This window comes from Loxodonta africana, chromosome 1 (assembly GCF_030014295.1).
Source record: "Loxodonta africana isolate mLoxAfr1 chromosome 1, mLoxAfr1.hap2, whole genome shotgun sequence".
In the NCBI taxonomy this organism is placed as follows: domain Eukaryota; kingdom Metazoa; phylum Chordata; class Mammalia; order Proboscidea; family Elephantidae; genus Loxodonta; species Loxodonta africana.
In genome coordinates, this window is record NC_087342.1 from 92,564,058 (window position 1) to 92,589,374 (window position 25,317).

A 25,317-nucleotide genomic window follows, 5' to 3' on the forward strand; every position below is an offset into this window, starting at 1 on the left:
ATTTAAAACCCCAGACACCACTCTTCAAAGTGGGATGCAGAATGTTTTCTTAATAGATTTTATTATGCCAGTTGACGTAGATGTCCCCTGAAACCATGGTCCTCAGACCCCCGTCCCTGCTATTCTGGCTTTCAAAGTGTTCAGTTTATTAATGAAACTTCTTTGCTTTTGGTTTAGTCCAGTTGTGCTGACCTCACCTGTACTTTGTGTTGTCTTTCCCTTCACCTAAAATAGTTCTTGTCTACTATCTAATTAGTGAATACACTTCTCTCTCCCTCCCTCCCTACCCACGTAACTATCAAAGAATATTTTCTTCTCTGTTTAAACTATTCCTTGAGTTCTTATAATAGTGGTCTCATACAATATTTGTCCTTTTGCAACTGACTGATTTTGCTCAGCATAATGCCTTCCAGAATCCTCCATGTTATGAAATGTTTCTTAGGTTCATCATTGTTCTTTATCAATGAGTAGAGTTCCATTGTGTGAATATACCATAATTTATTTATCCATTCATCCATTGATGGGCACCTTGGTTGCTTCCATCTTTTTGTTATTGTATTAAGCAGTGCTGCAATGAATATGGGTGTGCATATATCTGTTCGTGTAAAGGCTCTTATTTCTCTAGGATATATTCCAAGGAATGGGATTGCTGGATCGTTTGGTAGTTTTATTTCTAGCTTTTTAAGGAAGCACCAAATCGATTTCCAAAGTGGTTGTACCATTTTACATTCCCACCAGCAGTGTATAAGTGTTCCAGTCTCTCCACAACCTCTCCAACATTTATTATTTTGTGTTTTTTAGATTAATGCCAGCCTTGTTAGAGTGAAATGGAATGTCATGGTAGTTTTGATTTGCACTTCTCTAATGGCTAATGATCGTGAGCATTTCCCCATGTATCTGTTAGCTGCCTGAATGTCTTCTTTGGTGAAGTGCCTCTTCATAGTCTTTGCCTATTTTTTAATTGGGTTATTTCTCTTTTTTTTGTTGAGTTTTTGCAGTATCATGCAGATTTTAGAGATCAGATGCTGGTCGGAAATGCTGGGCACTCTTTTAACTCAGTACTGAAGTCACTCCTGAGATTCACCTTTCAGCCAAAGATTAGGCCCATAAAACAGAACGAGACTAAATGGGCAGGCACACCAGTCCAGGGGCAAGGATGAGAAGGCAGGAGGGAACAGGAAAGCTGGTAATGGGATACCTGAAGTCGAGAAAGGGAGAGTGTTGACATGTCATGGGGTTGGCAACCAATGCCACAAAACAATATGTTTGTTGTTTAATGAGATATTAATTTGCTCTGTAAACTTTCATCTAAGAACGAGAAAAAAAATTAGATAAAAAAAAAAAAATCAACAGTCCAAAGCTGATTCCTGTGAGGCAGAGGTCAGACATGCTTCTTCTCTCCACCTTCTTTACTAATTCTGACACCAACTATCCCTTCCATGGCACTCTCTACTTCTCTTCTGGGTTAGATAATTCATTGCAATAGCCACACAGAACTCACAGAGAATACTCAGGATCATGGAGTTTATTAGGGGAGTAACAGGTTACAATTCAGGCTCAGGAATGCTCAAGGATACAGTTCTTCCATGAGGACAGCCTCTTCACAGCCATGCTTGCAGGCACGCCTCTCCCTGGCCCTAGGCCCTAGGTACTCAGCTTTATCTCTCTGTGGTGGTCCAGGAAGACCACTGTGCCACCTCCTGCTGCCAGGTGTCTGCTGCTGGGTCTTTCCTGCCACTGCTTATTGCTGTCTTCAAGGTTAAAGCTCACTGTCTGTCTCCTGGATCCAGGAGCTTCTCAACATAGAGTTCCTGGGTCCAGAGGACGTGCTTGCTCCTGGCTGTTTCTTCCTTCGTGGTGGTGGGATCTTCTCCCTCCCTCCTCTGGGATGGTTCATTTCAAGCCCAGAAGAATGGCAAAACTGACCAATCTCTTTTGTGGGCCACAATTACCCTATCACACATCCCACCCAATCACTTGAGTGGGAGTTACAAGACCACAGCTAAAAAGGCCAGACAAAAGTGATACATTGGCACCAGAGAGTGATATTTTTGCACAGGTGGACCAACTGCCTAAGTAATTCCAGAAAGAATGATTAAAGTCATCACTAATGGTGGAGCTTTGTCAGAATTAACTACCACATTACCTATGTATACACTTTGCAATGAGTTTTTATTGGAGGTTATATTTATTAAAGGTGCAAAATGCTTTCCTGAGCTTTTTATTATTATTGTTGTTGAGGAAAGCATTTAATTATACATAACGTAGACTTATTTCCCAGACTGCTTTCACTGTGTCCATATTCCTTGGTATATACCTTCTGAGTCTTAATCTTCCATTTATCTTTGCGCTACAGTGGAGCTCACATTACTTCTTCAAGAGCCTCTTGGCTCCTCTCATCAGGTTCAGGTTCTGTGAAGCCCCTCAAATTTCACCACCTTAAATGTGGGAGTGCAAACTAACCCTAAAACTCATGGATCTACTTCACTGACAACACAGAATACTTGCTGTCTATGTTCTTGTTTGAACAGCATTCCCCTTTCTGTGGTTGTTTCCTGGTTTTTTCTTTATCTTTCGCCATACCTTAGTACTGCCTGAACTCTTTTCCATTGAATCTTTTCTTTAGATTGTTAAGAAAAATGGTTTAAGACCTAGAAATAAGAAGTTTTACTGCCCCATTAACCGCTTTCGTGTTTAACTCAGCATGCTTATTTCTAACTGCCTTTCCTGGTAGACAATAAATATCTTGTCCCTCAAAATACTCTGAACCAGTTTTACAATTGTTTCTTCCCTGATTGAATAAATTCTTTGATTTCTGTATTTCTCTGAGAGTCATGTTTTTAACTTTACGAAAATTAGACTTTTGCAATATTACTCATTTAAAAAATATATGTTTTATTTAAAAAGCCCTGTAAGTGGAAAACCTTTTACACTAGGTCTTTTTAAAGATAAATACATTGAAAAAAATCCTACGTTATTTACTTAAAAATAGGAAATAATGAAATCCAGGTTATAATAAACCTAAGTATATTCCCACCACCTACTAGGATGAAGAGAGACCTGAAGAGAGGAAGAGGTTTTTTCTAGATCTCCAAAAATCTGGAGTTCAGATTCTTTAATTATTAATTGAGGAATTTTTCTACCCATGGATCTCTGTCTCATTTCACTCTCATGCTCATGCATATACCCCCTAGCTTCCATTGAATCAAAAAGTCCTCTATATTTCCGTTGACTCATTTTCTGTGAATCTTTGTTTCCTGTCACTTTTCCAAACAGTTGCCTGACTGTCTCTCTGGTCTCAGTGGGGGAGTACATCTGAGGGTGTGCAGAGTTCTTTCGCTAGAGAGAGAGGGGCCTCCAAAGGGAAGGTCATGGGAGGCTTGGAAGAGTCAATGTGTGTGCCCAGGAGTCCTCCTCCCAAAATGGTTTTTGCTTCCCCTCATTGGAACTCCTGTGTGTCCTCCCTCCATACTTTCCTGGAGAAGAATCCATGTTTCTCAGGTCAGGCCCAGGTTAGACATCTCTCCCACTGGGGGATTTCCTGGCTTATCTTTCACTTCCATGGGGTCCCACGTCTTTCTTTCTTTTCTCCCTCTCTCTTTCCTCTGATTTTGTACCTCTGATTAACCACATGGTCTTTTCCAATGAAGGTGGAGAGATGCCGTAATAATCCTATTGTGATCAAGATGATTATCCAGGTTCCACCTAAAATCATCATCTCATATACTATCAAAGATGTGAATCCCACATGTTGGGAAATATTGGGTACACTGCCACTCAAGATTTTAAAAAAGCTCCTTGAAGAGGAAAGTTATGAATGAAGGGCATACTGCCCATGTATTCCTCTATAAACTTATGCCTGCCTAAGTCAGGTTTGCAGAAAGCTTTGTCCTAAGTTTACCCGCTGTCATTCCTTCTGGAGGTTGCTCCTGTTACCTGAGCTTTGAAATTTTGCCCTAGCCCATACAAAGAAATTTCACAAAGACACAAGGGGCACAGTCATGGAAGCTTCTTAGATATAACCAAACACCTCATGAGATGGAGTTCCTAGACTTGAAGGACAAAGACGGGGGACATCTATGTTAACTGGCAAAACATAGTTCATAAAGACAATGTTCTGCATCCTACTTTGGTGAGTAGCATCTGGGGTAGTAAAAGCTTGCAACTGGCCATCTAAGATACAACTATTGATCCCTTTCCATCCAGAGCAAAACAGAGTGAAGAAAATCAAAGACTCAAGGGAAATATTAGTTCAAAGGACTAATGGACCACATGAACCACAGCCCCCACGACACCGGCATCAGAAGAACTAGATGGTGCCCAGCTACCACCACTATCTGGGATCACAACAGAGGGTCCCAGACAAATGAGGAAAATGTAGAATAAAAAAATCAAATTCACAAAAAAATACCAGACTTATTGGTCTGAGAGATTGGAGGAATCCCCAAGGTTATGGCCCTAAGACACCCTTCTGATGTGGAACTGAAGCCATTCCTGGAGACTACCTTTCAGCCAAACCATAAACAGGCCCATAATAAAAACAATAACACCCAAGAGTAATGTGCTCTTTAGAATAATCAATTATACAAGATCAAAAGGGCAACATTTGTCCAAAAGCAAAGATGAGAAGGCATGAAGGGGTAGAAAATTTGGATGCAAGGAAACAAGAACCCAGGGTGGAAATGGGGAGAGGGCTTTCACATTGTGGAGAATGCAACCAACGTCATGGTATACTTTATGTACAAACTATGGAATGGGAAACTAATTTGCTTTGTGAACTTTCACCTAAAGCACGATAAAAACAAGAACAACAACAGCAAAAACAATGTGTATAATTCAAATTGATACTAGGGCACTATAATAAAATATACTTTTGATGACAAAAAAAAGTGTCACAAAAAACGACGTGGTTGGATTTACTGCTGAGCTTATTGTAGGGATATTGCTGAGACTCTTGTTGCTCTATTAACTGGTGTGTCCTCTTTCTGAGGAGACACTGGGAGGGGTCTCTCTGGCCTCAGTACTATGAAGCAGTGGCATAGTATTATAAGAAGGTAAGAAAGTCCAAACGTGAATTTTCTGCAAATGAAAAGAAAGCAAAACAACACAGCAATGTAAATTGAAAACTATTTCACCTGACTCTGGGCAAGTCAGCCTTAGTTTGAGTGTGAAAGCAGAGATGCCAATCTCATTTCCTCATGAGACCTCTGTTCCCCAGGGTTTCTCACCATTAGAGTCTGTTCAAGCACCGAGGGTGATTTTAGTGTTCAAAGATGTGCTTCTGGTTTACCACAACCCCGTTTACAGTACTATGTTCATTACTGTATGCTTTATACATTCATATGTTTACCTTACGCACAGGGTTGTCCACATCTAACCATGGGTGCAGTACTTGAGGAGCAATATAAAGGATTTTCAAGGATTATTTTGACCATACCCAATGTTTACCTGCCTAAGAATCTAAGCCTTTGTGTAAGATGTGACTCCCCTCTATTGGCGAAGAAGTTGTTGTTTTTAAATCTTACTCTTTTTCTTGACCTTTTTCTCTGACCAAATGGTATTCCTTAAGTTGAAGTTCAGACTCTCTCTTAAGCCTAAATGGGATATCTTTTTTTTTTTTTTAATTTTTTGTTGTGCTTTAGGTGAAAGTTTACAGTTCAAGTTAATTTCTCATTCAAAAACTTATACACATACTGTTTTATGACATTGGTTGCAATCTCCATGATGTGACAGCATGCTCCCCCTTTCCACCTAGGATTTCCGGTGCCCATTTGTCCAGTTTCTGTCTCTTCCTGCCTATTGGTCTTACTTTTGGACAGGAGTTGCCTGTTTGGTCTGGTATATTTGATTGAACTAAGAAGCACAGTCCTCACATGGGTTATTTTTTGTTTTATAGGTCTGTCTAATTTTTGTCTAAAAAGTGAGCTTTGGGGATCGTTTTAGTTCTAGGATAGTAGAATGTCTGGAGGCTGTAGTCTCAGGTGTTCCTCCAGGATTTGTCAGACCAGTGAGTCTGGTCTTTTTTTGTGTATTTCAATTATGTTTTGAATTTTTCTCCTGCTCTGTCCGGGACTGTCTGTTGTGATCCCTGTCCGAGTGATCATTTGTGGGAGCCAGGCACCATCTAGTTCTTTTGGTCTCAGGCTGGTGGAGTTCATGGTTCCTGTGGTCCTTTAGTCCTCTGGGCTAATTTTTTCCTTGTGTCATTGGTTTTCTTCATTCTCCTTTGTTCTGGATGGGATGGGACCAATTTTAAGAACTCACGAAAACGTTTACACACAGAAAAAAACATTCCTTGGTGGTTATGAGGGTGGGGAGGGAGAGGAGGGAAATCAGTAACTAGATAATAGACGAGTGTCAACTTCAGTGAAGGGAAGGACAACATGCAATATAGGGGAAGTCAGCACTACTGAATCAAAGCAAAAGCATAGAAGTTTCCTAAAACAAAAACCAAAAAACACATCTAAATGGGATATCTTCAGCACTTGGCTTCATAGAATTGTGTTCCTTAACTTTGGAACAGGTATCTCAGTTTATAGTTAGTCCTGATTATTTGATTGATGTCTGTCGTGGATTGAATTGTGTTCCCCCCAAATATGCGTCAACTTGGCTAGGCCATGATTTCCAGTATTGTATGTTTGTCTACCATTTTGTCATCCGATGTGATATTCCTTTGTGTTGTGGGTCCTACTTCTATGATGTTAATGATGTAGGATTAGAGGCAGTTATGTTAATGAGGCAGGACTCAATCTACAAGAATAGGTTGTGTCTTAAGCCAATCTCTTTTGAGATATAAAAGTGAGAAGTGAGGAGAGAGACATGGGGACCTCATACCATCAAGAAAGTAGTGCCAGGGGCACAGCATGTCCTTTGGAGCTGGGGTCCCTGTGCTGAGAAGCTCTTAGTCCAGGAGAAGATTGATGACAAGGACCTTTCTCTAGAGCTGACAGACAGAAAGCTTCCCCTGGAGATGATAACCTGAATTCAGACTTCTAGCCTACTAGATTGTGAGAGGACAAACTTCCATTTGTTGAGCATCCACTTGTGGTATTTCTGTTATAGCAGCACTAGATAACTAAGACAATGTCTAAGTCTCCAGAATACAAATCCCTTTGGGGAGCATTGTATCCTCCAAACCTGCCTGTCATATCATGGCTGCTTAACAAATAATTGTTGAAGGAATCATGTTTCCCTTCTTGTGTTGGCTGTGAGAAGTTCAGGTCAAATTTGTGGCTTGTTCCTAACAAAATAAATTTCCTCCTGACTTTTTCTTGTGTTTCATTTCTTGTTTTCCACTTTCTTTTATTTCATCTACTCATGTTAATTTTATACGGTTGTTTGAAAAGTATTTTTATGAGCCACTAAAAATACTAATTTAGAATAAGGTAGTGTATAAATAAATAACCAAACACCAGTGAAATATCTGATCTAGCTGAGGCATTAGACTTTCCTGATCACTACCTTCTCCTTATCACATTTCCCTCTTTTGGCTTCTGCAGTGTAAAGCTCTTCTACTTGTTTGTTCCAATCTTTTCCTTTGGCCTCTTGGCTCTCCTTCACTAGCTTTTAAAATGTTGCCATTTCCTAGGATTCCTTCTCAGATTCTATCCTAGATATTCCTGGGAGATCTTGTTACATAATTACATTACTATCTACCTTCTAGACATGTTGGTCATCAGATACACCCCCAAAATATTGTTTTTCATTTTCATTAAAGGGGGAGGCTAAGTTAAATCCCTTAATTGGTGAACACTTTCAAAATTATATTTAAAATTTTAAAATTACCTCATACCACAGGTAATTTAAACCAAACTTATTCGGAACATGATGCATTACTGTCTCTCCTGTTTACAGAAAACTGCTTTTCCCTCCAAATTCTCTCTTGGCTACTATCCTCACTACTAATCCAGATATCCAGTTAGAAACCTGAGAGTCATCCTCCAACTTTTCTGTCAGCCATCATGTCCAGTAAGTCCACACGGAACTGTCAGTTCTTTCCAAATAGCATACACTTCACCAGTCAAGAAACAGAAAGTAGGAGCGAAATGTGAGCAAAAGATAGTACAGTAAAACCTGCAAAAGCCAGAACCTTTCAGAGAAGGAAAACTCAAGTATTTTCTACCAAAATGAGATAGAAAAGTGTTAAGAACGCACCCTGTCAAAGGTTGAAAACTTTCGAGACTCAAAAAAACAAGACATAGAGTTCTGGCTCTCACAGGTTTCACTGTACAAGCTTTGTTATTAGAAATGGAGGAAGAGGGAGTGGTCCCTGTATGGATGGGCTAAAGTGTGACTCTGGTACTCTCAGAGTGGATTGCAAGCCCCCACATTGGAGCCCATAGGAGTTGAGAAATAATGGCTTCTCCCTAATTACTCCACAATATTTTCTCATCCTTCTGGCCAACATTTTAGTTCAGATCCTCATCACCTCTGCTCCAGACTATTGCATTTGCCTCTTAATTTTCTCAGTTTACTTTGCACATGAACTCACTCTTTCATTAACATTGAAAACAGAGCATATGTTTGCAATGTGTGCTCATAGAATCCTGTCCAAGCTTGAAATTTCTTTTAAATTTTATGTTAAAACTTTCTGTGGTGGAGAAATTGGAACCTTTATCCATTATTGATAGGATTGTAGAATGGTGTAGCTGCCATGGAAAACGGGATGGTGGCTTCTCAAAAATTTAAACATAGAACTGCCTTGTTGTTGTTAGGTGCTGTCAAGTAGGTTCCGACTCATAGCAACCCCATGTACAATAGAACCAACCACTGCCTAGTCCTGCACCATTCTCAAAATAGTTATTATGCTTGAGCCCATTGTTGTAGCCACTGTGTCAATCCATCTCATTGAGGGTCTTCCTTTTTTTTTTTTTTTTGCTGACCCTCTACTTTACCAAGCATGATGTCTTTCTCTAGGGACTGGTCCCTTCTGATAACATGTCCACGGTACACCATCCTCCCTTCTATGGAGCACTCTGGCTGTACTTCTTTCAAGACAGACTTGTTTGTTCTAGCAGTCCATAGTACATTCAATATTCTCTGCTAACACCATAATTCAAAGACATCAATTCTTCTTCAGTCTTCCTTATTCATTGCCCAGCTTTCTCTTGCATATGAGGCTATTGAAAATATAATGGCTTGGGTCAGGTGCACTTTAGTCCTCATAGTGACATCTTTGTTTTTCAACACTTTAAAGAGGTCTTTTGCAGTGGATTTGCCCGAAGCAATACGTCATTTGATTTCTTTTTTTTTGTCATTTGATTTCTTGACTGCCGCTTCCATGGGTGTTGATTGTGGATCCAAGTAAAATGAAATTCTTAATAATTTAAATCTTTCCTCCATTTATCATGCTGTCTCTTACTGGTCCAGTTGTGGAGATTTTTGTATTTTTTATGTTGAGGTCTAATTCATACCGAAGGCTGTAGTCATTGATTTTCCTCAGCAAGTGCTTCAAATCCTCTTCACTTTTAGCAAGCAAATTGCATCATCTGCATATCGTAGGTTGTTGATGAGTATTCCTCCAATTCTGTTGCCCTGTTCTTCACATCGTCCAGCTTCTCAGATTATTTGTTCAGCATAAAGACTGAATAAGTATAGTGAAATGACACAACTCTGACACACACCTTTCTTGATTTTAAGCCGTGCAGTATTCCCTTGTTTTGTTAGAATGACTGCCTCTTAGTCTATGTACAGGTTCTGCATGAGCACAATTAATTGTTCTGGACTTGCCATTCTTTGCAATGTTATCCATAATTTGTTATGATCCACACAGTTGAATATCTTTGCATAGTCAATAAAACACGTCTTTCTGTTATTCTCTGCTTTTAGCCAAGATGCATCTGACATCAGAAATGATATCCCTCATTTCACGTCCTCTTCTGAATCTGGCTTGAATTTCTGGCAGCTACCTGTAGATGTACTGCTGCAACTGTTTTTGAATTATCTCTCACAAAATTTTACTTGTGCGTAATAATGATATTGTTATATAATGTCCACATTCTGCTAGATCACCTTTCTTTGGAATGGGCACAAATGTGAATCTTTTCCAGTCAGTTGGCCAGGTAGCTGTCTTCTAGATTTCTTGACATAGATGAGACCACCTCTAGTGCTGCATCGATTTGTTGTAAATTGGTATTCACTCAATTCCTGGAGTCTTGTTTTTCATCAATGCCTTCAGTACAGCCTGAGCTTCTTCCTTCAGTGCCATCGGTTTTTGATCATATGCTCCCTCCTGAAATGGTTGCATATTGACCAATTCTTTTTGGTATAGTGACTCTGTGTATTCCTTCTATCTTCTTTTGATGCTTCCTGAGTTGTTCAATATTTTGCCCACAGAATCCTTCAAAATTGCAGCTCGAGGCTTGACTTTTTTCTTCAGTTCTTTCAGCTTGAGAAATGCTGAGTGTGTTCTTCCCTTTTGGTTTTCTAACTCCATGTTTTTGCACATTTCATTATAATACTTTGTTTTCTCGAGCTGTCCTTTGAAATCTTATGTTCAGGTCTTTTTCCTTCATCATTTGCTTTAGTACCCTTTCAAGAGCAACTTTCAGAGTTTCTTCTGACATCCATTTTGGCCTTTCTTTCTTTCTTGTCTTTTTAATGACCTTTTGCTTTCTTCATGTAGGATGTTCTTAATGTCATCCCACGACTCATCTGGTCTTTGGTCATGAGTGTCCAGTGCATCAAATCTGTTCTTCAGATGGTCTCCAAATTCAGGTGGGATATATCCAAGGTCATATTTTGGTTTTGACAGACTTGCTCTAATTTTCTTCAGCTTCAACTTAAACTTGCATGGAAGCAATTGATGGTCTGTTACTCAGTCAGCCTCTGGCTTTGTTCTGACTGATGGTATTGGGTTTTTCATCATCTCTTTCCATAGATGTGGTTGATTTGATTCCTGTGTTTTCTATTAGGTGAGATCCACATGTATAGTTGCCGTTTATGTTGTTGAAAAAAGGTATTTGCAATGAAGAAGTCGTTGGTCTTGCAAAATTCTTTCATGTGATCTCTGGCGTTGTTTCTATTACCAAGGTCATATTTTCCACAAATCCTTCTTCTTTGTTTCCAACTTTCATATTGCAATCACCAGTAATTATTGTTGCATTTGATTGCATGTTCGATCAATTTCAGACAGCAGAAGTTGGTAAAAATCTTCAGTTTCTTTATTTTTGGCATTAGCGGTTGGTGGATATATTTGAATAATAGTCATGTTAATTAGTTCCCCTTGTAGGTGTATGGATATTTTCCTATCATTGACAACATTGTACTTTAGGATAGATCTTGAAATGTGCTTTTAGACAATGAATGCACATCCATTCCTCTTCAATTTATCATTCCCAGAATAGTAGATCATATGATTGTCTGATTCAAAATGACCAATATCAGCCAGTTTCAGCTCACTGTTGCCTAGGATATTGATCTTTATATGTCCCATTTCATTTTTTGATGACTTCCAATTTACCTAGATTCATACTTCATACATTCAACATTCCGATTATTAATGGATGTTCACAGCTGTTTCTTCTCAGTTTGAGGTGTGCCACATCAGCAAATGAAGATCCTGAAAACTTGGCTTCATTCACATCATGGAGGTTGACTCTACTTTGAGGAGGCAGCTCTTTCCCAGTTGTCTTTTGAGTGCCTTCCAACCTGAGGGGCTCATCTTCTTGCACTACATCAGACAATGTTCCTCTGTTATTCATAAGGTTTTTATTGTCCAATTTTTTCAGAAGTAGACTGTCACGTCCTTCTTCCTAGTCTATCTTAGTCTGGAAGCTCCGCTGAAACCTGTTCACCATGGGTGACCCTGCTGGTATTTGAAATACTGGTGGCATAGCTTTCAGCATCAGAGTGACATGCAAGCCACCACAGTATAACAAATTGACAGACATGTGGTGGTGAATATACTGGATATACACTTTTTTCTAATTCACATAAAAGTAAATATTAAGTGTTTAACATTGAATGCTTACCTGGGTACCACCTGAAACTATCCTGCACACCAGTGGTGGTTTGGGTACTACACTTTGGGGTATATTGCTATACACAAATTCTCTGTTGTATTCCCTGCCCTTAGAACATATTTTGCATGTTCTAACCTGGTTTTTCTGCAGTTCTCTCACTTCCTTTCCCAGTTAATTCAATTCAGTAAACATTGTGATTGGCACTGAGGACAGAGCTAATGTTAAGACACAGTTCTTCCTTCAAGAAATTTATCTCTGGTAGAGGAATTACCAAGCCAGAAGCCTAACAGAATATAAAAACCCTGTCTATTTTTTTTAATGCCCAGCTCAAATTCTACTTCCAATGAAAGTTCTTCATGAATTATTCCTAGCCAAAGAGATTTTCCCCAGCTGAAATTTTCCTCTTATATTTAGTGCTCAGAATAATTTATTTTACACTTACCACTTAATAATGGCTTTTATTTATTTAGACTTTCTGTTCTCTTTTTATTTTCTCAATGCTGGTGTATTTTGCATTTCTCTATAAGTTCGCTATAGGTCGGAATCAACTTGACAGCATTTTTTTTTTTTTTAAATAGATGTACTTAGTAGAGACTCAAGAAATAACTGGTTAGACAAGAAAATACCACACTTCTTAAAGAAAAACAATGAAACATTTCTTTTATCAGAGTTTTATTTCAGAAAATTTTTATTTTCCTGACAATAATATATTATGAATATAAACTTTGAAGAACTCACATTTGGAGGCTTATATTTGAGACTGAGAGACCTAAAAAGATGCAATTTCTAAATGGTCTTTTGCCAGACTATTTAGAAGGAACAAAAACTTTCGACTAAAGAGGATGTAAGGAGTCTATAACTTTTAACCTATGCCACAATTGACTGGAAACTGGTTTTGAAGTTGATGTGTTGTAGTGAAATTATTCAATTCTCTTTTGTTCTTTTATAAACTGTGGCACAATTTTTTCTTCAGTATGACCTTCTTTTACTTGCCTTTGCTCCCAGAATCCTCTTTCTGGTCTTTATCGTTCTTGTCATCTTTTCTTCCCCTTTTTTCCACAGTACTTCTTTTCTTGTCATTGCCCTCCTTGTCCTTGTCTGCTTTCTGCTCCTCATCTTCCTTGTCTATGTTTTTATTGTTCTCATCCTTGCCTTCTTTCTTGTCCTCATCTTCCTGCTTGTCTTTGTCCTCCTCCTTGTCCTCCTTATCCTCATCTTCCTCCTTATCCTCCTCAACCTCATCTTCCTCCTTGTCCTTTTCCTCCTTATCCTCATCTTCTTTCTTGTCCTTGTCCTCCTTTTTGTCCTCTTCTTTCTTGTTCTTGTCCTCCTTATTCTCATCTTCCTTCTTGTCCTTGTCCTCCTTCTTATCCTCATCTCCCCTCTTGTTCATGTCTTTATTCTTGTCATCCTTCTTGACCTCATCTCCCTTCTTGTCCTCATCCTCGTTTCCCTTCTTGCCCTTGTTCTCCTTCTTGTCCTTGCCCTCCCTTTTGTCCTCATTTTCCTTCTTATCCTTTCCTTCCATTTTGTCCTTGGCCTCCTTTTTGCCTTTATCCTCCTTCTTGTCCTTGTCTTCTTTTTTGTCCCCCTTCTTGTCCTCATCTCCCTTTTTGTCCTTGTTTTCCTTCTTGTTCTCATCTCCCTTCTTGTCCTTCTCCTCGTCCTCCTTATTGTCCTTGCCCTCCATTTTGTCCTTATCCTCTTTTTTGTCGTTGCCCTCCTTTTTGTCTTTATCCTCATTGTTCTTGCTCTCCCTTTCGCTCTTATCATTCATATTCTTGCTTTCCTTTTTGTCCTTATCCTTATTGTCCTTGCCCTCCTCTTTGTCCTTATCCTCCTTCATACTCTTATCTTCCTCCTTGTAGTTTTCTTCTTTCTTGTACTTGTCCTTCTTTCCCTCATCCTTCCTCTTGGTTTCATCTCTCTTCATGTCCTTGTTCTCCTTAGTGTCTTCACCTCCTCTCATGACCTTGTCCCCTTTCTTGTCTTCACTTCCCTTCGTGTCCTCATCTTCCTTCTTGACCTCATCTCTGTTCTTTTCTTTATCTATCTTGTCATCTTCCTTTTTATCCTTGTCCTTATCCTCCTTTTTGTCTTCACCTTCCTTCTTGTCCTTGTCCTCCTTTTGCTCCTTTTTTTCACCATTTCGTTCCTTTGGTTGGCCTTTGTCTATTTCCTTTTCCTTGTCTGTACCCTTCTTAGTGTCTTCCTTTTCTCTCTTCTCTTTTTTACTCTGAGTTTTCTTAGGAAACTCTTCAACTTTCACTCCAGTTTTCTGTTTTTGTCCCTTTTCAGGGGTATCCTCAGGGCCACTTACTTCTTTATGCTGGCATTTAGGACCACTTCGGCTATTTTGTGATGAGACTGCCTGGATTCTCAAAGCAGTTGCCTGTTTTGGGGTCATTTTCCTTGCTTCTCTAGTGACACCTTTTACCTCTGGTTTTGAATATCCTCTCAAATTACCTGAAAATATAATAAAGCTTATAATAAAAATGCATAGTTCATAGCTTAAGTAATTTCTCTCAGTTGCCATTTTTGTTACCAGACACTTTTACTTTTGCATTAAGTTTGAGGCAATAAAGTTGTTTTCCTAATAATATAAAATGTGTAAAACTGTATACACACACAGGATTAGATAAGAGATCCTTGAAATACAAACTTTTTCAGAGAATCAACCTGAGAAAAGAGAAAAACATGGCAATACATAGAATACAGCTAGAGGCTATGATTAAAGAATAATAGATGTAGCTTAAAAAAGAAGAGAAATTTTTTTCTGAGAAAATTATACTTTTAAATACTGTTATGATTCCTTAAAGAAGGTTCACTGCCCTTTGACTAATATGGAGAATTGCCAAACCATTCCCTTTGAGAGAAAAGGAGGCTGAGACTTTCCTTAGTAATCTCAGAGGTTTTCAGGAAATTTGCATTAAAAGCAATTCAGAAATGGAAGTGTTACTTAAGGAAGAAAAACAGCTAGTTCTTGTAGTGCTCATGCTAAACAGAAATATTTATTGCTATGTGATACAAAACAAACTGGGCCATATTTTAATAAATAGGAAAAATAGAGCATTATTATTTGTTTTACTAGAATCCATATTCCTTTAACTATGTAGTAAATGCATTTTATCATCATGTTTTAATTTATCTTCAGTGTTTGCTTCTATTTTGTTTCATTGCACCTTTCCTTCTTTAATATAGAGCAAATAGTGGTAGTAGTTACTGAAATGGAGTAGGAAATAGAATTTAAACAAGTAATGAGAGTTAGAGGTCTCTCCAAATTGGAAGTGAATCAAGGGTTTAATGAGAGCTCATGTCATGCATCATGGTGTCTTCCCTTGATAAGAGAATCTCAGATACTGGACACTGGACATTCAGATTTATTCATTTACTTCTGCCCATCTGTAAATGACATGAGCTCTTATTGGCACTTCCTGATCCATCCCTTAGCCTGGAGTCTAGGTGGGCATTTTGTGAATGTTGCATTATCTGTATGGGGCACCCTTATTCCTCCCTTTCTGTATTTTATTATTCAAGGAAAGTTAACATTTGGGGAGCTGGCGCACATAGCGTCTTGGAAGTTGCTGTAATAAGCATGAAGTGATTCATAATTTGTTAAATTGGGCTGGTGATGCTGGGGCTAGGGAGATGTGTGAGAAATCACTATGAAGAATGTCCTTAATAGAGATTCCAGCGTAGAATGTGAGCATTGTGGAATAGGGTTGTCTCTTGTCTTGAGAAGGCTGATTAGACTGTTTATGGTAGTAAAGTGACTATTGGATGAGGAGTCAAGAAATATTTGGGTTCTTTTATTTATTATGTAGCCTTTGCCTGTGTTTACCTCATACTTATGTGAGAACAAAATGAGATAAAACACATCAATGTGCTTTTTAAAATTGTTAAAGTAGTGCATGAAATATATGTTTGAGTTTCACATTTTGCAGCACAAGAGAAATTTCAAACTTTAAAATGTAATTACTACAGTGGTCTTTAATTTAAATACACTTCGCGGTTAAAAGATAAGTATAAAAATTTGAATGAAAAGGGTGGAAGGAGAAAAAATATCACCCATAGTTCCACCACTCAAAGGCTACCATATTTGACTCGTTTTTTTTTATGCCTGAATGCTTAGATTTTCTTTTTCTTTTTTTACGTAGTTATGGTTTAAGCATAACAATATTCTGAACAATTTTATGCCATATGTTTTATTCAATATAATAAGCTTTTTTTTAAAACAAACTTTATATAAAAAAAATTTTAAGGGTGCTATGTTATTCTTTTAAATAGTAAATATGTCTTATAATATGCTAGGTTTATACTATTTGTGAGACAGGAGTCCCTGGGTAGTGCAAATGGTTAAGTGCTTGATTAATAACCAAAAGGTTGGTGGTTCGAACTTACCCAGAGGCATCTCAGAAGAAAGGCTTGGTGATCTGCTTCTGAAAGGCTACTGCCTTGAGAACCCTATAGAGGTGCAGGTCTACTCTGCACATATGGGGTTACCATGAGGTGGAATTGACTCAATGCAACAGGTTTGTTTTTTTGAGTTCTGGAGTTATTTTTAGCAAATTTTTCTTTTAAAAATTTTACTGTGTTTTAGGTGAAAGTTTACGGCACAAATGAGTTTTACATTAAAAAATTTTATACACAAATTGTTTTGTGACATTAGTTGCAATCCCCACTATGTGTCAGTGCCCTCCCCCTTTCTTTTTCCACCGTGGGTTTTCAGTGTCCATTCATCCAGTTTTCCTGCCCCTTGCTGCCTTCTCATCTTTGCTTTTGGGCAGGTGTTGACCATTTGGTCTCATATACTTGATTGAAATAAGAAACACATTCTTTATGTGTGTTATTGTTTGTTTTATAGGCCTGTCTAATCTTTGGCCGAAAGGTGGACTTCAGGAGTGGCTTCAGTTCTGAGTTAGCAGGGTGTCCAGGGGCCATAGTCTTGGGGTTTCCTCTAGTCATTGTCAGACCAGTAAGTCTGGTCTTTTTTTTTTGAGAATTTGAATTTTGTTCTACATTTTTCTCCCACTCTGCCCAGGACCCTCTATTGTGATCCCTGTCAGAGTGGTTGATGGTTATTTTTAGTAAATTTAATAGTTTTTGCTGATCACTTAGGATAACCAGTCCCAAGGTATCACTTCTCCAACAGGCCTCACTCAATTTAGAAATCGCCAGTGAGCTAGGGCTATTGAATAAGTACATCAATCCAAAGCCATGCTTGGGTAGAGTTGAAGATAGTGCAAAAAAAAAGTTCCCTGAATCACTTAGAATATCTGTAGATTCTAGAACTGAGAAACAGAGAAGGAACTTACCAGGGGGCACAGGAGATACCGCTAGAAAACAAGAAGGCATAACACATTAAATTGCTTTTTGGTTTAAGAATGTAGTTTCTACTCATGGTATTTGCAGAGGCACATTAGAAATGAGACCTTTAGGGAAGACCAAACCCTCCATTTTTTCCAGGAGCAATAAAATATGATATGAGTTTATACATGTTTTTCCTTCCTGTCAGGTTCTCAAAGTGTGTTGGGTCTGGGGATGTGGTGGGATGAGGAAGCCTTGTTTTAGGGTTTTATTTCTTTTCTTAGTCCACAGAACTGAAACCTTTTCAGTGAATTATTATTCTGTCATGCAATTTAGTATGTTTCTTTCTTTCCTTTATTTTCTCTTATTTGTCTGTCTTCTCTCCCCACCCCCCCCTTTTTTTTGATTTTCTGTTGACGATAGGCACTGAAGCTTTTACTGGAAGAGTTTCCCTTTCTTGGTTGTTTTTTCCTATAACGCCGTTAATACTTTGACAGAATGCTGAGTCATGAACAAAGAATGGGAAGTATAGGTATTGAGTTTCTTCAGTTAGCAATAATGGCTCCCTCTAGGAAATGTGGAAGAATGATAACAATGAAATTTTAGTTAAGGGAAAAGATAATGTGTGTGTGGGTATAATTTTAATACAGATTTTTGTAAAATAAAAACACAAATGTGACTCGGTCACAGGCTCTTGAAGATGGTTATAAAGACATTCTTAGGAAGGAAGCTCCAACCCTCCATCTGCGTCTGTGGAGCTATAACCTTACTCCAGGTACAGTTTTTTTTTTTAAATTTTTATTGAGCTTCAAGTGAAAGTTTAAAAATCAAGTCAGTCTGTCACACATAAGTTTATATACACCTTACTCCGTACTCCCACTTTCTCTCCCCCTAATGAGTCAGCCCTTCCAGTCTCTCCTTTCTTGACAATTTTGCCAGCTTCCAACCCTCTCTACCCTCCCATCCCCCCTCCAGACAGGAGATGCCAACACAGTCTCCAGTGTCCACATGATACAAACAGCTCACTCTTCATCAGCATCTCTCTCCTAACCACTGTCCAGTCCCTTCCATGTCTGATGAGTTGTCTTCGGGAATAGTTCCTGTCCTAGGCCAACAGAAGGTTTGGGGACCATGACCGCTGGGATTCCTCTAGTCTCAGTCAGACCATTAAGTATGGTCTTTTTGTGAGAATTTGGGGTCTGCATCCCACTGATCTCCTGCTCCCTCAGGGGTTCTCTGTTGTGCTCCCTGTCAGGGCAGTCATCGGTTCTGGCTGGGCACCAACTAGTTCTTCTGGTCTCAGGATGATGTAAGTCTCTGGTTCATGTGGCCCTTTCTGTCTCTTGGGCTCATAGTTATCGTGTGACCTTGGTGTTCTTCATTTGCCTTTGATCCAGGTGGGTTGAGACCAATTGATGCATCTTAGATGGCAGCTTGTTAGCATTTAAGACCCCAGATGCCACATTTCAAAGTGGGATGCAGAATGTTTTCATAATAGAATTATTTTGCCAATTGACTTAGAAGTCCCCTTAAACCATGGTCCCCAAACCCCTGCCCTTGCTCCGCTGACCTTTGAAGCATTCAGTTTATCCCGGAAACTTCTTTGCTTTTGGCCCAGTCCGGTTGAGCTGACCTTCCATGTATTGAGTATTGTCCTTCCCTTCACCTAAAGTAGTTCTTATCTACTAACTAATCAGTAAATAACCCTCTCCCACCCTCCCTCCCTCCCCCCCTCGTAACCACAAAAGTGTCTGTTCTTCTCAGTTTATACTATTTCTCAAGATCTTATAATAGTGGTCTTATACAATATTTGTCCTTTTGCCTCTGACTAATTTCGCTCAGCAGGATGCCTTCCAGGTTCCTCCATGTTATGAAATGTTTCAGAGATTCGTCACTGTTCTTTATCGATGCGTAGTATCCCATTGTGTGAATATACCACAATTTATTTACCCATTCATCCGTTGATGGACACCTTGGTTGCTTCCAGCTTTTTGTTATTGTAAACAGAGCTGCAATAAACATGAGTGTGCATATATCTGTTTGTGTGAAGGCTCTTATTTCTCTAGGGTATATTCCGAGGAGTGGGATTTCTGGGTTGTATGGTAGTTCTATTTCTAACTGTTTAAGAAAACGCCAGATAGATTTCCAAAGTGGTTGTACCATTTTACATTCCCACCAGCAGTGTTTAAGAGTTCCAATCTCTCCGCAGCCTCTCCAACATTTATTATTTTGTGTTTTTTGGATTAATGCCAGCCTTGTTGGAGTGAGATGGAATCTCATCGTAGTTTTAATTTGCATTTCTCTAATGGCTAATGATCGAGAGCATTTTCTCATGTATCTGTTAGCTGCCTGAATATCTTCTTTAGTGCAGTGCGTGTTCATATTCTTTGCCCACTTCTTGATTGGGTTGTTTGTCTTTTTGTGGTTGAGTTTTGACAGAATCATATAGATTTTAGAGATCAGGTGCTGGTCGGAGATGTCATAGCTGAAAATTCTTTCCCAGTCTGTAGGTGGTCTTTCTACTCTTTTGGTGAAGTCTTTTTTTTTTTTAGATGAGCATAGGTGTTTGATTTTCAGGAGCTCCCAGTTATCTGGTTTCTCTTCGTCATTTTTGGTAATGTTTTGTATTCTGTTTATGCCTTGTATTAGGGCTCCTAGGGTTGTCCCTATTTTTTCTTCCATGATCTTTATCGTTTTAGTCTTTATGTTTAGGTCTTTGATCCACTTGGAGTTAGTTTTTGTACATGGTGTGAGGTATGGGTCCTATTTCATTTTTTTGCAAATGGATATCCAGTTATGCCAGCACCATTTGTTAAAAAGACTTTCTTTTCCCCAATTAACTGACACTGGGCCTTTGTCAAATATCAGCTGCTCATATGTGGATGGATTTATATCTGGGTTCTCAATTCTGTTCCATTGGTCTATGTGCCTGTTTTTGTACCAGTACCAGGCTGTTTTGATCACTGTGGCTGTAAAATAGGCTCTGAAATCAGGTAGAGTGAGGTCTCCCAATTTCTTCTTCTTTTTCAGTAACGCTTTACTTATCCGAGGCTTCTTTCCCTTCCATATGAAGTTGGTGATTTGTTTCTCCATCACATTAAAAAATGACATTGGAATTTGGATCAGAAGTGCATTGTATGTATAGATGGCTTTTGGTAGAATAGACATTTTTACTATGTTAAGTCTTCCTATCCATGAGCAAGGTATGTTTTTCCACTTAAGTAGGTCCTTTTTAGTTTCTTGTAGTAGTACTTTGTAGTTTTCTTTGTATAGGTCTTTTACATCTTTGGTAAGATTTATTCCTAAGTATTTTATCTTCTTTGGGGCTACTGTGAATGGTATTGATTTGGTGATTTCCTCTTCGATGTTCTTTTTGTTGATATAGAGGAATCCAAGTGATTTTTGTATGTTTATCTTATAACCTGAGACTCTGCCAAACTCTTGTATTAGTTTCAGTAGTTTTCTGGAGGATTCCTTAGGGTTTTCTGTGTATAAGATCATGTCATCTGCAAATAGAGATAATTTTCCTTCCTCCTTGCCAATCTGGATGCCCTTTATTTCTTTGTCTAGCCTAATTGCTCTGGCTAGGACCTCTAGCACAATGTTGAATAAGAGCAGTGATGAAGGGCATCCTTGTCTGGTTCCCGTTCTTAAGGGAAATGCTTTCAGGCTCTCTCCATTTAGAGTGATGTTGGCTGTTGGCTGTGTATAAAAAAAAGTAGATGCCCTTTATTATGTTGAGGAATTTTCCTTTGATTCCTATTTCGGTGAGAGTTTTTATCATAAATGGGTGTTGGACTTTGTCAAATGCCTTTTCTGCATGAATTGATAGGACCATGTGGTTTTTGTCTTTTGTTTTATTTATATGGTGGATTATATTAATGGTTTTTCTGATATTAAACCAGCCTTGCATACCTGGTATAAATCCCACTTGGTCGTGGTGGATAATTTTTTTGATATGTTGTTGAATTCTATTGGCTAGAATTTTGTTGAGGATTTTTGCATCTATGTTCATGAGGGATATAGGTCTGTAATTTTCTTTTTTTGTGATGTCTTTACCTGGTTTTGGTATCAGGGAAATGGTGGCTTCATAGAATGAGTTACGTAGTATTGTCATTTTCTATGCTTTGAAATACCTTTAGTAGTAGTGGTGTTAACTCTTCTCTGAAAGTTTGGTAGAACTCTGCAGTATAGCTGTCCGGGCCAGGGAGTTTTTTGATTACTGTTTCAATCTCTTTTTTTATTATGGGTCTATTTAGTTGTTCTACTTCTGATTGTGTTAGTTTAGGTAGATAGTGTTTTTCCAGGAATTCATCCATTTTTTTCTAGGTTTGCAAATTTGTTAGAGTACAATTTTTTGTAATAATCTGATATGATTCTTTTAATTTCAGTTGGGTCCGTTGTGATGTGGCCCATCTCGTTTCTTATTTGGGTTATTTGTTTCCTTTCCTGTATTTCTTTAGTCAGTCTGGCCAATGGTTTATCAATTTTGTTAATTTTTTCAAAGAACCAGCTTTTGGCTTTGTTAATTCTTTCAATTGTTTTTCTGTTCTCTAATTCATTTAGTTCAGCTCTAATTTTTATTATTTGTTTTTTTCTGGTGCCTGATGGATTCTTTTGTTGCTCAGTTTCTATTTGTTGAAGTTGTAGGGACAGTTCTCTGATTTTGGCTCTTCTTTTTGTATGTGTGCATTTATCGATATAAATTGACCTCTGAGCACTGCTTTTGCTGTGTCCCAGAGGTTTTGATAGGAAGTATCTTCATTCTCATTGCATTCTATGAATTTCTTTATTCCCTCCGTAATGTCTTCTATAACCCAGTCTTTTTTGAGCAGGGTATTGTTCAGTTTCCAAGTATTTGATTTCTTTTCCTTAATTTTTTCTGTTATTGATTTCCACTTTTACGGCCTTGTGGTCTGAGAAGATGCTTTGCAATATTTTGATGTTTTGGATTCTGCAAATGTTTGTTTTATGACCTAATATGAGGTCTATCCTGGAGAATGTTCCATGTGCGCTAGACAAAAAAGTATACTTTACAGCAGTTGGGTGGAGAGTTCTGTATAAGACAATGAGGTCAAGTTGGTTGATTGTAGTAATTAGGTCTTCCGTGTCTCTATTGAGCTTCTTACTGGATGTCCTGTCCTTCTCTGAAAGTGTTGTGTTGAAGTCTCCTACTATAATTGTGGAGGTGTCTATCTCGTTTTTCAGTTCTGTTAAAATTTGTTTTATGTATCTTGCAGCCCTGTCATTGGGTGCATAAATATTTAATATGGTTATATCTTCCTGGTCAATTGTCCCTTTAATCATTATGTAGTGTCCTTCTTTATCCTTTGTGGTGGATTTCACTTTAAAGTCTATTTTGTCAGAAATTCATATCGCTACTCCTGCTCTTTTTTGCTTATTGTTTGCTTGATATATTTTTTTCCATCCTTTGAGTTTTAGTTTGTTTGTGTCTCTAAGTCTAAGGTGTGTCTCTTGTAGGCAGCATATAGATGGATCGTGTTTCTTTATCCAGTCTGAGACTCTCCGTCTCTTTATTGGTGTGTTTAGTCCATTTACATTCAGCGTAATTATAGATAAGTATGTGTTTAGTGTTGTCATTTTGATGCCTTTTTATATGTGTTGCTGACAATTTCATTTTTCCACTTACTTTTTTGTGCTGTTTTTCTTTGTAAATTGTGTGTTCCTCATTTTCATAGTATTTGACTTTATGTTTGCTGAGTCGTTACGTTTTTCTTGGTTTTTATTTTGAGTTATGGAGTTGTTATACCTCTTTGTGGTGACCTTAATATTTACCCCTATTTTTCTAAGTAAAAACCTAACTTGTATTGTCCTATATCGCCTTGTATCCCTCTCCATGTGGGAGTTCTATGCCACCTGTATTTAGTCCCTCTTTTTGATTATTGTGATCTTTTACATATTGACTTCAATGATTCCCTGTTTTGAGCGTTTTTTTTTTTTTCTTAATTAATCTTAATTTGTTTTTGTGATTTCCCTATTTGAGTTGATATCAGGATGTTCTGTTCTGTGACCTTGTGTTGTGCTGGTATCTGATATTATTGGTTTTCTGACCAAACAATTTCCTTTAGTATTTCTTGTAGCTTTGATTTGGTTTTTGCAAATTCTCTAAGCTTGTGTTTATTTGTAAATATCTGAATTTCACCTTCATATTTCAGAGAGAGTTTTGCTGGATATATGATCCTTGGCTGGCAGTTTTTCTCCTTCAGTGCTCTGTATATGTCATCTCATTGCCTTCTTGCCTGCATGGTTTCTGCTGAGTAGTCTGAACTTATTCTTATTGATTCTCCCTTGTAGGAGACCTTTCTTTTATCCCTGGCTGCTTTTAAAATTTTCTCTTTATCTTTGGTTTTGGCAAGTTTGATGATAATATGTCTTGGTGTTTTTCTTTTTGGATCAATCTTAAATGGGGTTCGATGAGCATCTTGGATAGACATCCTTTCACCTTTCATGATGTCAGGGAAGTTTTCTGCCAGCAGATCTTCAACTATTCTCTCTGTGTTTTCTGTTATCCCTCCCTGTTCTGGGACTCCAATCACATGCAAGTTATCCTTCTTGATAGAGTCCCACATGATTCTTAGGGTTTCTTCATTTTTTAAAATTCTTTTATCTGATTTTTTTTCAGCTATGTTGGTGTTAATTCTCTGGTCCTCCACATTTCCCACTTTGCATTCTAATTGCTTGAGGCTGCTCCTCTGACTTCCAATTGTGTTGTCTAATTCTGTAATTTTATTGTTAATCTTTTGGATTTCTGAATGCTGTCTCTCTATGGATTCTTGCAACTTATTAATTTTTCCACTATGTTCCTGAATAATCTTTTTGATTTCTTCAACTGCTTTATCAGTGTGTTCCTTGGCTTTTTCTGTAGATTGCCTTATTTCATTTCTGAGGTCATCCCTGATGTCTTGAAGCATTCTGTAAATTAGTTTTTTATATTCTGTATCTGGTAATTCCAGGATTGTATCTTCATTTGGGAAAGATTTTGATTCTTTAGTTTGGGGGGTTGTAGAAGCAGTCATGGTCTGCTTCTTTATGTGGTTTGATGTCAACTGCTGTCTCCGAGACATCACTAAGATATTGTAGTGATTTATTGTATATTTGCTCACTGAGTCTTATCTTGTTTTGTTTTCTTTCAATATACGTAGATGGACTACTAGATTGCGCTGTCTTGATTTTTGTAGCCCTTGAGTCACTTATGACCTATTACCAGCTGGTTTGGGCTGTTATCAGATGTATATGCCTGAGTCCATTCACTACTCTTGAGTAGAATCTGATTTTGGGGCATCAAGTGTGTGACGCACACTGTCACCTATCCACGTTGAGAAGTAGTGGTGATAGTTGTGTGCACCAGATTCTATTAGCGGCTAGGGTTCACACTCCGGGGGGGCAGGACGCTGACAGTCTTCCCCCAAGTGTCAGTGAGGTAGATGTGTCTCTATTCCTAAAGTACCTTGGTGGGTGGGCTCTGCAGCTTTACCTTAGGCCCCCAATGCAAGTACCTCTACAGATTGGTAGGTGTCACCCTCCTTAGACCCCTAAGGCAGGAGGCTAGGTGGTCTGGGGGGAGCTTCAGCCCTCAGTTCCCTGTTGTGGGTCATTGAGGGCTCTGTTGAATAGGCAGAGATATCAGACCTGGGAAACTTGTCTTTCCAGTAAATCCGCTAAAAAAGAAAAATGCAGTCAGATCCCTATCAGAAATGTGTTTGCATTATAATAGCCACCTTGTTCCCTGTAGGGATGAAAGCCGGAGACTGTGGATCACATATGCTTGGCTGGAGCTGGTTCTGTGTTTTTAGTCCAATTAGGGAAGGATTTTTGGTCCCTGGGTTTTTTTGTGGTTGCTTCTCTCAGGCCAGAAGAATGGGTTAGGAAAAGACCAAAAAAAGAAAGAAAAACCTTGGAGCAGTTCTCCCTCTGGCTCAGGAAATTCCAATATTAATGAAGCCACCTGGGAAGGGGAGGGGAGAGTTCAGAAAAACAGGAGAGAGTAGCACCCCGATATAGACAAAGTTACTTTATCTTGCTTGGG

At 38.5% G+C, this 25,317-nt stretch overlaps 2 protein-coding genes across 3 annotated transcripts in view; one reads left to right on the top strand and one right to left on the bottom strand.

The window, feature by feature from the left end:
- Positions 1-25,317, top strand: part of LOC135231203 (uncharacterized) — a 149,394-nt gene that overhangs the window by 20,324 nt on the left and 103,753 nt on the right. The window lies entirely within an intron of this gene.
- LOC100655510 (glutamic acid-rich protein-like) lies at positions 12,949-14,370 on the bottom strand. The gene has a single exon (XM_023541403.2). The coding sequence runs from the start codon at positions 14,368-14,370 to the stop codon at positions 12,949-12,951; it is 1,422 nt and encodes a 473-aa protein (XP_023397171.2).